The sequence below is a fragment of the Balearica regulorum genome, chromosome 13, assembly GCF_011004875.1.
Source record: "Balearica regulorum gibbericeps isolate bBalReg1 chromosome 13, bBalReg1.pri, whole genome shotgun sequence".
Taxonomy (NCBI): Eukaryota; Metazoa; Chordata; class Aves; order Gruiformes; family Gruidae; genus Balearica; species Balearica regulorum.
In genome coordinates this window covers 19,798,134-19,813,518 of record NC_046196.1, presented here as the reverse complement: position 1 = coordinate 19,813,518, position 15,385 = coordinate 19,798,134, and the positions used below count along the sequence as shown (strand labels likewise).

At 39.3% G+C, this 15,385-nt stretch overlaps 1 protein-coding gene across 1 annotated transcript in view; it reads left to right on the top strand.

Moving 5' to 3' along the window:
- The window catches only part of ESRP2 (epithelial splicing regulatory protein 2), a 107,525-nt gene that overhangs the window by 61,279 nt on the left and 30,861 nt on the right, over nucleotides 1-15,385 (top strand). The window contains exons 12-14 of the mRNA XM_075765842.1: nucleotides 49-734; nucleotides 971-1,123; nucleotides 2,044-2,172. Of these exons, the coding sequence (XP_075621957.1) occupies nucleotides 989-1,123; nucleotides 2,044-2,172 (264 nt within the window). The 5' untranslated portion in view covers nucleotides 49-734; nucleotides 971-988. The remainder of the gene's footprint in view (nucleotides 1-48; nucleotides 735-970; nucleotides 1,124-2,043; nucleotides 2,173-15,385) is intronic.

Below are 15,385 nucleotides of genomic sequence, written 5' to 3'. Positions count from 1 at the left end.
CCTGCAATATCTCTTCAAAATTTCTCTGGTATACTACGCTTTTATTAGACATTAACATTGACATTGTATCAGCTTGATACATCCACAGCAACGTGCAGAAGAGACAATTCGAAGCAAGCGAAGACTTTTGTGCATTCCAAAGCTAAGTCAGGGATTGTACTTTAGTAACTGTACGTTATATTCTTCAGATTTCCAGGGGGAAAAAAAAAAAAAGAGGGTGGACGGGACCCGGTCTGAGTGCACAGACCCCCCAAATAAACCCCTGGATCTCCCGCGGGCGGCCGCGTGTCTCCGCGGGCGCGCAGCTGGAGCGCGCATTGTCCGCGCCCAGCGCCGGACGGGATCCCGCAAAACTGAAAGCAGGTAGAGGCACTTCCTGCAGGCAGAATTAATGAGAGAGAAAGGGAGTTTTCCTCTGATCTCCCTCAAAAACCAATCAGGCCAGATCAGCCAGGCGTTGATTCTCCCTCCGTCCCTCCTACACCTTTTCCAAAGGCCCAATGGCCTTGTCCCTCTGGGAGATTGACTAGAGTCACATGAGCTGCACCAAGGGCAGGTAACTCAGGAGAGGGGAAGGGGAAGGGGGAAGGAAAAAAAAAAAAGCGAAAAAAAAAAAAAAAAAAAAGCCCAAGCCCAGGCTGGGCTTCTGCCATGATGTCAGAGGGAAAGAAACCCACAGCTTGCTAATTTCGCCTCCCAATCAGCCCCGGGAAGAAGGAGATCACCGGGAACAGGTAGAGATGCAAGCTTTCTCCATTTTTTTTGTCTCAAACACCCTACCTCCTAAATAGCTCTTTCTCTCCTCTTGATATTGTGACTCCTCGTTCGCTCCTCTCCCCTTTGATCACTTGGAGGTAGGGGGTGAGCTTTGTGGGATTTTTTTTTTTTGTTTGTTTGTGTGTCTTTCTTTTTTGTCTTTTTTTTTTTTTTCCTTCCTCTCTTTTTTTTTGACCTCTGCTTTTGATTGTAGTTGTTTCCCCCTGTGGTCATGACGGCTTCGCACAGTGACTCTTTGGTGGTGTTGTTTGGGGCAACAGCTGGTGCATATGGGGCTAAACTGGGTTCGGATGAGAGGGAACTAATTCTCTTGGTGTGGCAAGTTGTGGATCTACACAGCAAGAAGGTATGGCTTCGACACCCGGTCCGAGGGCGCGTTCCCCGGGCGCAGGGCGAGCAGGCTCGCCCGGCCGCTCGCCGCCTCCCCGGAGCCGTTTGTTCATTTCACAAATGCACCGAGGGGAGGGGAGGGAGCGGGCCCCCGTGCCCGAGGGTCATTCACTCCTCGGGTTAGGCACTCCAGAAGGTCCTTTTTGTTCTATTTTAAGGGAAGAAATAACTTTTAAAGAAAGTTTGGCCGCATCTAACCAACCGCCCCCCGGCCCGTCCCCCTTAAAATATCTCTAGCTTCAAATTCGAAGATGTCTACGGACTTTTGAAGCTTTAAAACAAAAAGCTGCCCTCAGTAGGCTGCAAACGTGCTTGCTTTCATGGGAGCTGTCTCAGGGTAACCGTTGGACCCTTTGCGGCCTGCTGCGGGAGACTTTTTTTTTTTTTTTTTTAACCAAAGTTTGGATAACCTTTAAGAGAATATTGACTTCCTTTAATTTTTAGGCTAATCTGAAAATATGCTCTAATATTTTTTTTCTCTGAAAGCCCTAGCGTAACCCCTGGTGATGAAGGGCTTTGATAAAACAAATGTGACTATTAATTTCATGAATAGCTTCATGAAACTACCTTAACATTACATGATCTTCCCTTTGCACTTAACAACTCCCGCAAAAATCGATGCTAACTGCAAAAGGCATCACATGAAAAGTGGCCCCGATACACCGAAGCAGAGAGCATGGCTCTCCTGGGTGGGAGGGAAAGAAACCGAGGGGAAAGGTTTCGATTTGTGAAATCGACAAATGCTTTTTCTCACTGCGATTGTTATCGGGAACATGATACTGCACCTTTCTGATTTTTCTGCGTCTGAACGCATTGGTAAAAAGAGCTAATTCGATTGTTTCTCACTTTTGCCCATAATTTCTTAAATGTTTTTAGGTAGGTACACTACACAAATCCCTGGTGAAAGCAGACAATTTGGACTTGAGTGACCAGTGTCGCGAAGTGAGTGGCTTAACACCAGAGGGATTGGGCAAAGCTGAGCCACTGGATCGGGTTCTTCAACAGGTGAGGTGCTGCTCTTGGGAGCAGGGGCTATTCAGGGTGAAGCCTGGGGACAAGATTCAATTGATTTGATGAAAGAAATAGACTTTAATTTTGCCTTTCACTTTGAAATCACTGGCAAGTTTTTGTGCTTATTTTAAAGCTCCTGCAAAAGAGATCTGAAATACTTGAAATGGGAACCCCTTAATTCTGAAACAGTTATGTACAATGGCAGAGTGTTTGAGCTGATGCTGTAGTCCTTGGAAGATCTGGCTTCTGATTATTTTGATGGGTCTACTTTTACTCCAAATTGCTCTTACTCAAGCCTTAAAAGAGTAGGCCAATAAGAGCACTACTGAATTTAGCAGTGCTAATCAAACTTTTAAAATTCAGGTGGTATGTTTTAATCTACAGGTTCACTGCTATAATGTGTATTAAAAAACTTGACCTTTTCTTATTTGTTATTCTCAAAGTTAGGTGAAATCTTTAAAACTGTACATTTGTAAAACATCAGCTGTGTTTGTTCTGTATCAGTCTTTTCCAGATGAGCTTAATTAGTGGACTATAAAGTTGATTGGCTTTTTTTCCCCCCTATGATTTCTGTAATTTGCTCTTTGGCTCATTTAATATCAGACTAAGACAGTAAATCTGTAAATTTGTATGATCCTTGTGCTTGAAGAGGCCCTAAGTTACCTAAAAAAATTTAATGCGAGTAGTTCCTGAAAGTTTGCTTGTTTTCACTGTCTTTTCCATATACGAAATGTGCTTGAATGGAAAAATACAATAGTGCATTTTTGTGTAACATATAAAACTGGCTTTCCACACCTTGTCTGAATCATTTGTAGGTGTGTTTCAGCAAGAAACTTGCTTAGGCAGTAGAACAGGTTCATGTTGCTGTAACTTCTGGTGACACAGATAACTTGGCAGACTAGGTCCTAACCCTCTTTGATACCGAATAGTTAATGCTTTGCTCTGGAGTGAGTGTCTTTGAAAACAGAAATGTGTAACTTTTATGTGTCTTAAAATCTGTCAACATTAGCTGCAGATGGCATTAGCAAAACTAGTGCAAGTAGAGTAAGAGTCCAAGACCAAGAGGGGATATTTTTTTTTTAAAGCTTCAGAATAACCCCTGAGAAAATGTGCAGCTGCAGGTTTGATCTTGTCCCAGATATTGCACTAAAGACATCTGGAACAGCTTAGCCTAGTACACTCTGTTTACCTTTATAACAGACACACTTTAATTATACTCAATACTTTATGAGAGATTGTATCTTATTGCTGTAAATTGCACTGTAGGTGGGTCTGCTTTAGCAAATAAAAGGAAATACTACCCTTGTGTGTAGGTGGGTAGAGACTCTTGAAAAACATTTTTTTTTTTACCTTTTTGTTTGGCATATCTATGCAACTAAATTATGATTTTGCTGTTAATTGTTGTATACCGGTTGTGATTTGGCCAGTTCCGTCATAGGTCTTCTGGAACACACTTTACCTAAGCTCTTCTCCCTTCCTCTCCATGTGTCCTGACTCCATGGGAATTAGGAGAGAATTAATTCCTCCTCCCACTTGCAATAGTGACAAAAAGCAAAATTCCACATTCTTTAATATTTTTGAAGATAAGTCCGTTAAATATTTTAATTGTATCATGTATTTTAAGGATGAGTCAGGTATTTGTCAACACAGATTTTTTTTTTCTCACCCCCCACCCCCACCCCTTCAGTTAAGTGTTTTGATTAGCAAAAGCACAGGTGGGTGAAGTGGTTATTTGAAAAGGAGGAGGAAAAGGAAGTAGACTTGTACCTTGATTTGAGATAATGTTATAGAGTATGTGAAATTAGCTTTCCACACCCTGCTTGGATTGTGGTAGAAAATTTGATGATGCAGCTGAAAATTGTTCACTCTAGCACACATCTCAATCATGTAAATGAAAGTTTCAGCGCCTGCTTCTGGCTTTTGCCTTGGGTTCCCAGTCTCTACATGTAGAAGGAAGTGAGACTCACTAAGCACAAATCCATTGTAACTTCTACCCGTGCTTCAGAGGTCTCTCTCAACCTCAACCATTCTGTGATTCTGATTCTGTGATTTATAACTGGTAAACAGTAGATCAGCTGCTGTGGGTCTGGAGTTTTTCCACTGACCACAGAAAGCCTCCTTCTATTACTATTTAATTCACTTTCTAGCGATGATAGGGTCTACCAAAAGCATGTAATCTGTGGTTAAGTCTTTATTCTGCTTGTGACAGGGCACTCCAACATGACGCATCATTCCAATTTTACTTCACAGTGTTACATCTCCCACGACTTACTACTTGGGCTTGTCTTAAGAAATATTCTAAAATAGGGTTCCTCACCGATATATTTTTTGCTGTGTAATTTTACAAAGTGAGGTTCTGAAGTACAGTGCCCCCAAATAACTGAGCTGTTTGTGGCAGTGTATGTTCTATAGGTTTTGCTGCAAGTTTTTAAATACTGTACTTGTCCAGAGTAACAAGCATTTGATTCCACAGATGCTAGTACATTTATGGGATCCAGCTATATTTTCTGATAGGTGATGTGCAATGTTTTGATAGCTATGTTTTGGGTGGGGAGGGGAGATCCTCGTAATATACAAATATTGAGGAAATAGTTACCTGAAGACATAAAATCTGTGCCCTTTGGAAGCAGTCTGCTTGACCTGTTTGGTTCAAAATGGCATGAATAACTTATCTTTGTTGTTGGACCACTAATGGTGGATTTATAGCTGCTGACTGAGATGTGGTGGTGTAGTCGCAGAATGCTACCAAGTAGAAAAATGTGGGAATTTTTTTTAACAAAGTAGGTAGGAGATCTCTTGTTCAAGTGTGTGTTTGGAACTGTCTTGAGCCTATGATGTAGGCCTCTAAACATGCATTACCTACACTACTTACTAAAGGGGATAGCATCCTATGTTTCTTCCTGCATTACTGGGACTTTCTTGCTAGGTTTCATTGTTCAGATCCTCAAATCACAGGACTGGCTTATTTAGCATATTATTTATATTTTTCTAAATAACTGCGGAACCTTTATGGTCTCCCGGTTTCCAAGCTTTTAAGGGAGAAAATTATTTTCAGATTGATCTCTGAAACCTTGCAGAAATGGAAGCTTGCTTTTAAAGAGCAAGGACAAAATGAACTTTGCCTTTCTCTCAGACCCACTACTCTGTCATCAAAAAGCTGACATCTTCATGTGCTTCTCTGATTTTAGCCATGGGGGTTCTAAATTAAAGATCGAATACTGAGTTGAAAGTGTTGTGGATTTCTTAATCCTTCCCATACAGAAAACCTGGCTGAATCAGCATGACTTGCCTTAAGACATGTTACTTTCCTTTTGCAAGGCAATATTTGCATGTCTCCCTGACAAAGGATAAGTCTAAGAAGAGCTAATAATTTTGGAGAGCTGTCTGCAATATTTAGCTGTAATTACCATCTTACTTTGAACAATACATAAAAAGGGAGAGGTTCTCGTGAGAGCTGGGTCTGCTTTTGGACCGATCGAAAGCATCCAGATTCCATCTATGGATTTACATTTAAGTATTAAAAAAATGTTTGAAAGACTGTCCTAGTCTTGCTGATTTCTCATCACATTGTACATTGAATCCAATACATTAGTGATAGACTCAATTAATATTCTTAAACATAGAAAGACAAAGCTATGCCTTTCCCCTCCACAGTCTCCTAAACTATGCACAAATTGAAAATACTGAGGGGTTGCCACTTCATCAGGTGATAGCAAATTACCAGTTCTCTAAATCATGTTTGGATGCCTGTTGATCACCCAACTGAGCTGCAGGTGCAATTTATTTTCTCACATATCAACAAATTCAGCAAGAAACGAGCTGGTTAGATGAGCATTTGGAAACAAGTGGGATGGGGGGAGAGGTGGAAGAACCAGTGAATTCCTCTAACCTGATAAACCGGTTAGAACTTTTTTTTTTTTTAAGAGAAACTTGTTCTGCAGCCTCTTCACAAAGTGCTAGCAGAAAGGTTTTTTGGCTCACTTGCCAGCTTCATTTTGGAGAAATGATTTTTTGAATATTTTTTAATAACACCTCTGAGCCTTTGCATTGCAGAAAAAAGCCTGAAAAGGCGGGGTGATTTTTCTCTTTTTTCTTTTTTTTTCCTCATGGTTGGTATTCCAGCTTCAGATTATTTGGTGATTATAACCTCAATAAAACTCCTAACAGAGTCTGTATTTTGGAATATTTGCTGGGTCTGAGTTCTAAAGTTTTGGAGCAGCTGTTGGCAAACCTTTGGCAAGTGGTACTGAGCAGGCTGTTCTCTCTACAACAAATACTTAGGGTTAGTTTCACAAGATCTGGCTTCAGCAGTGAAGCCAGCTTCTTTCTTGCCCCTGCACCATACTTTGCCGTCTTTTTGTTGTGTCAGTAAAACTCCTTGTGAAGCTGTGCTGTAAACAGGATCACTGAAATGAGCAGGTAGGGTGGGAACTTCTAAGCTGCTTTGCTGTCCAAGCTCACATCCCGTGAAACTACACCCTTTGGTTGTATTTTCATGATCCAACATGTTTGATGGTGATACCAGCTTAAGGTATTTCTGCCCCCGCATCACGTTCTCAAGCTGCAGTTGTATGAAAACTTTTTAGTGGCACCTTTCACTTAGGTAGGTGCTGCTACATGGACTTCCCTCACGTGCATTTTGCCAATACAAAAGTTTTTGGGCTGCATATTAAACTGGAGCAGGGCACCATTCTGAGTTAAAAACATTTGGAGTGGTTCTGCCTGATGTACAGTGTGCCAGGTTAATAGTGTTTCTGAGGGCAGCCATAGCACCGAGGTGTGAGGTGGAAGGAGAGAAACATTTTAAGACAGGTTGGCCACTAAGCAGTTGTATTGTGAAACCGTGGCCTTGGTTTGGTATCAGCAGTGAGTGATGAGGATTTCCTGACAGACACAAAGTGGCCTTCAGGTTGTCAGGGCAGGTAAGTGATAAACTGCTCTTACAGGAGGGCTGAGTGTGCTATGTATGTGTAGTCCTATGCGAGGTTCTTGCTATATATTAGCATCTAATAGCTCCCTATTTCTATTGATAAACTTAGATGAGCGTTGGTTAAATTATGTTTGATAACTAATATTGGAATATTGCCAATATTCCAACAGTCTTTATTGTGGGGAAGTAAGGATGTGCTAATGCTTCCGGTGTCTGCAGGCTGTTACAGCATGGACTTTTTTTTGTTAGCAATGAAAATGGATGGCTAACTCTTGTTTCAGAACCCTAGTTGTAATTCTGTTGATGGTACAGGTAAACTATTTTTCCCTTTACAAATCCTCTGTGCTACCCAGCTCCCACTACATTATTGTTGAAACACTCAGATCTGTTCTTTCAAAAAACAGAGAAGAGTTAATAGAAACAGTTCCTCTGTTATGTAATATGTATACATGAATACACATATGTAGATCATGTGAATGCATTTATATTGGCAGCATTTATGTTCTGTTGGGGTTTGTGGAAAAGCAATAACCTTAGCTTTTCTGAAGGCTGCAATACTTTCATCTGAATTCCTTGAGTATTCCCTTAAACCCTGCTTTTTTTCCTATATTTAGGTGCATTTCACTTCAGAATGAGCAGAGAATTAGATAAAGGAATTTGTCTAAAGGTGCATATTCTTTTCTTTGCAAGCATAACATTGTGGTAGTCTTGGCTAGGTGGGCTATCTTCTTCTCTTAAAATTAGAAGTGCCAAAATTTATTAGAAGTGAATAATGTGACCCAGTGGTTGGAGGATGAGCCTGAGTAGGCTTTTTGTGATCGTGGATGCCGTTGCTTGTTCTGAAGCTAAACAGTAACATTAAATCTCTTACCAAGTCTGTGTGGATTAGCATATATAGAAAAATAAACTTTATTATGACCTGTCTAGAATAGCTTGAAACGCCTGTCTTCACACAGTGTGATGTTGTGCAGTGTTTGAAAACTCTGTTGCTAGCACCTTTAGATGTTCTTGCAGCTATGATATTATATCCGAATACTTGAATTTCTCTTGAAATTGTATTTGCAGCTTTTTAAAAAGTCATTGGAAGACAGTAAAACACAGGGTAGAAGCCTTTTAATACAAAGATTTCTGGATCCTCAAAGACTTTGAACTTCTTTCCTCTAACTTGCTGTAAGTAGCTACTGAAAAAGTCACTGGAAATGTGTTAATGAACTATTGTCAGGGTTTTCAAAAGTGGCTGAGGAATAATAAATGAGGAATAAGGGGTTTGTATTCTACCATTTTGACAAGAAGTATACATGCAGTGCTTCTGCCAGTTCTTAGATGTTAACATGGAAGCAGCTTAGAAAACTTTGTGTGGATACTCTGGATTGTCTGCAAACCTCCACTGCTTCCCCCTTCCTCTGATAGCATTTTATCTGGTTCTTGTCACAGCTTTTGAAAGGGTGGCACAGTTCTTGTGTCTGTGTGTTGGTTTGCTTGGAAATTTTTTTCCTTTTTAAAAGAAACGCCCTTAAGTTATATGCAGAAGGCCTTGGGTAGCTAAGTGCTGCCAAACGAGGGCAACATCTCTGTCAACATGTTGCAGCACTTCTTTGCTGAACAGTTAGGTTTGAGTGACGCATAGATGCTGGAATTGATATTGCTAGCGAAGCAGTGTTGTGGCCAAAACAAAAAATGCTGATTGGAGATTATATTTTTTTTTTTAGCAACACATTGTCAGCCCTGATTTATTTTATAATTTCCATGGTTAAAATTGGAACTTTTATGTCTCTTAATTAGAAACATAAATAGGAATTCTCCCTCTTCCTCACATTCATGTCTTTGCCATCTCCTGTCTGCTCTGGAAAAGGTTGTTTTTCTTCATAATAGTTGCTGCTTTGCATAAAAACTGCAGAGATATGTTGTGTTGTTTTCCTTCATGATCAGTTTCTGTTAGCTATAACTTTATTTCAAGAAAGGAGGAAAAATATTGATACTCTGAAGGGTCACGTCATGTGTGTGTCCTAAGAAGGTACTGAATCAGAAGTGATGGTTGCTCTACAAACCATTTTTTAGTGCTTTGCTCTGATAAATCTGTGTTAATGTTCTTTAAACTGTTTACAACATATTCCAGTACACTTCTATACAATAGCTTCTTTTCTTGCTTTGTTTTAAACAGCTACTTTAGTAATTTGTCTCTTATTCATTAAATCCACATGCTGTGAAGGTAGATGTGTGTTATGAGATAAATATTCTGCAAAAAATATTGTGAATTGAAATTTAAATGCTCACCACTTGTGATGAGTGACAAAACAACAACAACAAAAAAACCCCAGCCCTGCTACTTCTCCCAAGCTTCATTTTAAAATATTTTAGTTTTTCTTGCTTCCTGCTACCTTTCTTTGCACAGCTGTAGTGGGCAGAGAGGGGCAAAAAGTGTTGAGAAATGGATATTGTGTTGGCACTAAAATATTGGAAAGAAACTTAATTTTAAGACTAAGAAACAGTTGTGTTCTCTTTCACAGAAACTTGGCTCCTATGGTGGTTTTGGACACCTGTTAGCTTAAAAGAAAAAGTTCTATTACTAGAGCTTTAGGGCAATCTCTGAATTGTGTTATCGTTCTTACTGAATTGAAATCAAAACTTTATAAAACTTTATCAGTGGTGTTTCCATTCTCTGGCTCTCATTCTAGAGAAATTTAAGCATGTGCTTTGACATTATAATGAACTGTGTGGACGTTGGCAGGGTGTGAAATTAAATGTCTTTACAGAAATTAATACAGAATTACTTTCCTGATAAGTATTTCTGTTGTAGTGAATTACACTAAGACTAAAGTAGAGCTATAGTATGCAACTTGGAAAATAAAAGTGCAAAAACCATGGTGGAGGTTTTGCTTTCTAAGTAGACCTTATTGTAGCTGTGTACCTGAAAGCTAATTTAGGAGTCCTCTACAGCTGAAGAGAGATAACACATCAAACCTTGAATCAAATAACTATTGGATTGGATGGGGATGCATGAGGTTGAGAACTGGAAAATACATAGCAGTCACAAGAATGTGACTATGACAGAGTTTTAGCGTTTGCCTCATTGATTACTCGAGTGTATAAGCCAATGTTATTTCTTATAGCAGAACTAACCTGTTACAAGATGAACTTTTGCTTATTGTAAAGCATGTGAAATGGCATCATGTAAATAAGAAGTGCAGGAGAAGAAAACTGCTGTTCTTGTGGTATGCTTAAAGAAACAAAAGAAAATATAGATCAACCCCATCTTCCTATAAACCTCAAATGCTGAGTATTGATAGCAAGAAGCTGTGTGACTTGCTTCGCATTCCGGATAACTCATATCAAGTCTTTTCAGTCATAATGAACTCACTTTGGAAACAAGAAGCTAATTGAAAGAGAGGATGTAGCTCTATAAGAGGAAGCAACATCTAAATAACGTCACCGTTAATGTCCTTGTTCTGTATTGGGCGGGTCTGAATCCCTTGGAAGGCCATGTGTGAATTCTGATCTTGCTCAGTTATGAACTGCTAAAACATTAGAGACAATTTCTTACTCCCATTTTTCCTCTTATCAAACATAATCAATTCCTGCTGCATGGGGTTCCTGCCCTAATCTGTGAGTTTAAAATTTCAGAGATTAAAGGCAAGCTGATTTAGGGATCTACTTCCACTTTGTTTTTGTGAAAGCATGTTGAACAAGAGAGGGAAAACTCCCTGTTTCTGAAGCCGAGTAGAGCCAGTTTATAAAAGTTTGACTCTTTTGCTGATGCTTGTAAGGGTTTGAGGAAGAATCACTTGGATTCTTATATAAGCAAAGATACTTCATGGATCTCAAGGCTGTTATTCAGGAAAGTCCATGCCTATGATATTCTTACAGTCTAAGTTTAAAGGAGAGGCAGGAATATGAGAGAATCTCAAAGGAAACTGAATTGTGGATAATAGATGTGTCTTCTTTCTTTTTATATCTCCTCTCCTTTTTACTTTCTCTGGATATTACTACAAAAACAACCTGAAAAACAACCCAATGGAAAAAAATGCTTTAATTTTACAGGTATTGGCTATTCTCCTACAACTGGTTAAGCTTCCACTACAAACAATGAGGTAGTGTTGAGTAAATAGAGCAGTACCATGCATTACAGTCAATAGAGCCAGTGCTAAAGATCACATTGCTAATGAAAGTTTGTCCTTGAAACAGAGGTAAGTTGGAGTGGGGGAGGTACAGAACACTGAGAGAGTGCGCTTCTGCTTAAATCAAGACTTTAGGAAATATTGCAGTCACGGCATTAATTAAAACCTAGAGTTTGGAAAGTATGTTCAGCCTTGTCTTTCAGGCTGTAATGACTTACTCTGTGAGTCAAGCTGATAGCAAGCAGCCTGTGAGGAGTGTGAGGCACCATTGCAATCCTGCTTGAAATGTAGGTAAAAGGTTGACGGAGTATGGATTTTTTTGCATTACTAATATTCAGAGTTTCCTTTTGCTTAAAGACAGACTCATGAGTAACCTATGCTAACAAATGCTAAGGTGTTCTGTGAGATATGCATCTTTTTTGCATTATTTTGTTGGTTTTGATAGCTGTTGGCCTATTTCATAGAGCTTAATTTAAAGGTGAAAACTTATTTTAACTCGTGTTTCCTTATTTAGCAGTTTCCTGACAGATAATATAGTAGTAAAGTAAGTTCAGAAACTTAAATTCTTCTGTTGCTGGACTAGGGTGCTTTATCTTACACAAAGCTAACTTCAAGTAGCTTATTTGTGGAGTACTCTGCATATTTCAACACTCTCTTATTAAAACAGATTGTGCTTTTGAAGATAAAAGCTGTGACCTGATTGCTGTGACATTTAGATGGCCTGAACCGTGGTCTTGCCTTTTATGCTTAATGCATTACTTGAATTAGATGCTGTAGATACCATAGCTGGAAAGCATGCAAATAATCTGGTTTTGCAAACTTCCATCTAAGAAATAATTAATCAAAAATGGTCATAAAATGCTCAAGTGGCATGGCTTGGACAGATCTTTGTCTTGGCAGAAGGTTAGATTTTTGCATTCTTTCCAAAGAAGAATTAAAACTTTTAGTTAGCTGTTTTTTAGTTTGTAGCACAAAGACCCAGGCCCAATTAAAATGAGCCAAAGAAAGAAATAATGTGGAAGCTTCACCCTTAAGACAGTTTACCACAGTCCTGAGTCACAATGGTCTGTTTTCTATCCTCTGCAAACTGTCACTGGACAGACAAAGCATGACAACTGTTGCTCTGTTTCTGTATTTCATATTCTACCTGCTAACCAAACCTATTTTTATGCAGAAAATTAGCTGTAGGCTACCCTCTCCTAAGCTTAAAGTTTGTGGTCCCTCTACATAATTCTGAAGGAGTATGATGAATTTTCAAGTACTTTTCTATATTTTGTTGAATGATAAACTTGAAGAGTACCTTCCATTTTTCTCCCTTGAATTCTTGCAGTCGTTATAAGAGGTATATGTAGGCTGTGTGCCTTCCCGACTTGAGCATCCTGTGGTGATGACAGTGAGGAGGAGGACAGGGTGGTATTACCTCCTGGTACTTTAGCTTCCCAACAAAGTAAAAGATAAAAGTGGATATCTTAAATAGCTTTAAAAATATAATTCTATATTTTTAACTAGTTCTTCTCTTGAACATTGTGATGTTTGGAATTTCCTGGCAGAACCAAGTACAGGATAGTTGAGACCTTAACCCTGTTAACTTTCTTATCTGATGCTGTGGGTGGAAAGAATTAGTTTCTTTCTACGAGAAAGGCAACAATACAAGTTTATGTCTATATAGACACCCAGTGTAGATGAAACTGTTTTGGAACAGCAGCAGGATGTGTGGTACCTGGTTTGCTGCTGTTGGACCTCTATTCGGGAAAGAATGCAAAGTCTACAGTGCTTGAAGCTCAGTGCCACATCCTGCATCTCTTTGAGACTGAGGGCAGCAAACCTGCTCTTACACTTGCAAATTCCAAAGTTGGATGGAAACTATGGTTTTGGGTAATATGTACATATCTCAAGTAGTTTTATGGTGGCCATTGTGACTGATTACTCATTCAGTTATATAGTTTATAGTACCTCAAGAGACATAAGATGATATGTAACTTTACTGGTTGTATTGAGCACAGTTATGTGGCATGCTGGAAATGAAAACCATGCTTTTGTCCAGGCTAGTCTTCAGTTGCTGAATAGTCTCGGGCATTAGTGTTCAGTAGAGCAAAAAATTGCTTTCCTCTTAATAGGAGAAATCAAACTGGCAATATTGGTTTTGAACATTTCTAATGAGTGTACCTGGGCTGCAAAGAAATAAAACCAAGAGGCAATTTCTTGTTCATGTCTGTGTTTGAATAGTATTTTAATACAGTAATTTTTCCTGTTTTGCTAGAAGGGGAAAAAAAAGTTGGCTGCAGCTTGTGGCTGCACTGTGGCTTACACTTTTTTCTTTTTTTCCATACAGCAATTTCAGTACAAGGTCACCGTGTATCCATTATCAGCCATGTGGAATAGCAGTTAACAGATGAACAAAGGCAAGGGCTTACTATAGGATTCTCTGTTTAAAAAGTTACCTAGCACAATAAAGGGTTATCATACTTGTAAATACTGCTGAAACGCAGTCTGTGCACCTCCCAGTAGTATTGACATGCTTTAAATTCCTCCAGTGCATGGATAAGACTGACATTATCACTAGGGTTTGAAGAGTGAAGGAGCAGAAAACTGCCCGTGGAGAGTATTGTAAATAAGTGTGAAACCCTCACGGGTCTAGAGGCTGAGGCATAAAAAGTCCAAGTGAAAATATTTCCCAAAGTTGACATGTCATGGTGTGTGTGTGTGGGATGTGTGTGTGTTCAAGCTTTGTATACCAGACCCATGGCTTGATAGTCTTGGGATTTCTTATGCTGTATTAGAGCCTTTAAGTCTTAAGGGAGACTTCAGGGTTGCTGGATGTTTTTCAGTGCTGTTCCAATCTTGCTTGTGTTTTGGTGGCAGAAAAGTTCTGTTAATCAAATTTGGCTGCATTTTGCATCTTGATTTCCTCCCCTTCCCCTCCCCAAGACAACATGTCCTTCCCCAAACACACACCCACATGGATACACTAGGGTGGCATTGATGTAATGATCTTTAGTGTAGCTACAGAATAGGCAAAACAGAGAGAGTCCAAAGAGAGAGTCAAACAATAGCTGAGGCTGGAAGGGACCTATAGATGTCATCTAGTCCAACCTCTGAAAGCAGGGTCAGCTAGAGCAGCTGCCAAGGACCATGTCCACTTGGGTCTGAATATCTCCATGGATAGAGACTCTGCAGCTTCTCTGGGCAGACTGTTTCAGTGTTCCACCACTGGAGATCTCCTTTCAGGAACTGCACCTGCAACTACAGAATTGGGTTTGGGTGTTCTCTGGCAATAAATTGTAGAGGACTTTCTGTAAAATCAGGCTTTGAGGCAAGAACTGCAATATCTTTGCCTGTTGAAGCAGAACTTGGAATAGAGAATCTTCAGAGAGACCTTTTTTGGAGATTGTCACTTGTCTTCCTTTCTTCTCTTACCTGAAAGAAGACAGATCATTGTTGTATGCTCTATGCTACAAGCAAAGAATGACCCACACCGAAGGCCTAAAAGACAGTCTAAAGCTCTAATGTAGCGAATTACAGTAATGTCTGATAAGTAGTGATGATTTTTTTTTCAACACAAGTGAGACTGGATGTCATACATGGTTATGAACAATATGGCTTTAGTCAGAGCACACGTGATGTTCGTTGCAAAATGGTAGTATATATGATGTTAATATGTGAAGTATGTGGTCCCATTGCTAGGAGACCTGCAATTAGAAATGCTTAACGTCCCTTTTTCAAGTGACAATTCACATATCAAGTGTGAGAGTATGCATGGGAATGAACTCTGATATTTCTGGACTGAAAAAAAGTGCTTTATGTGGTTGCTACGTAAGTTGTTTCTACAACATAAAACACCGCTATACATGTGCGAGTCTGCATAGATCTTATAGAATTATTGATTTGTTTTGGTAAATTCTATTTGATAATTGTTTTATAGACTACAAGCTGTAGTTCTCAAACTTCATTACACTAATAAAACAATAAATCTCAGGACTTAAAGAAAATGCGGAGAAATAGTGAATTGAAACTTAGAAATAAGTTTAGAAATTTAGAAAGTCTGAATTGTTAGACATGCAAACATGAAAGCTCAGCTGATCTGATGAGATATTGTAATTTGTGTGTATATATAATTCTATACATAAACATAGGCATGTGTACACAGAGATACATATATCTG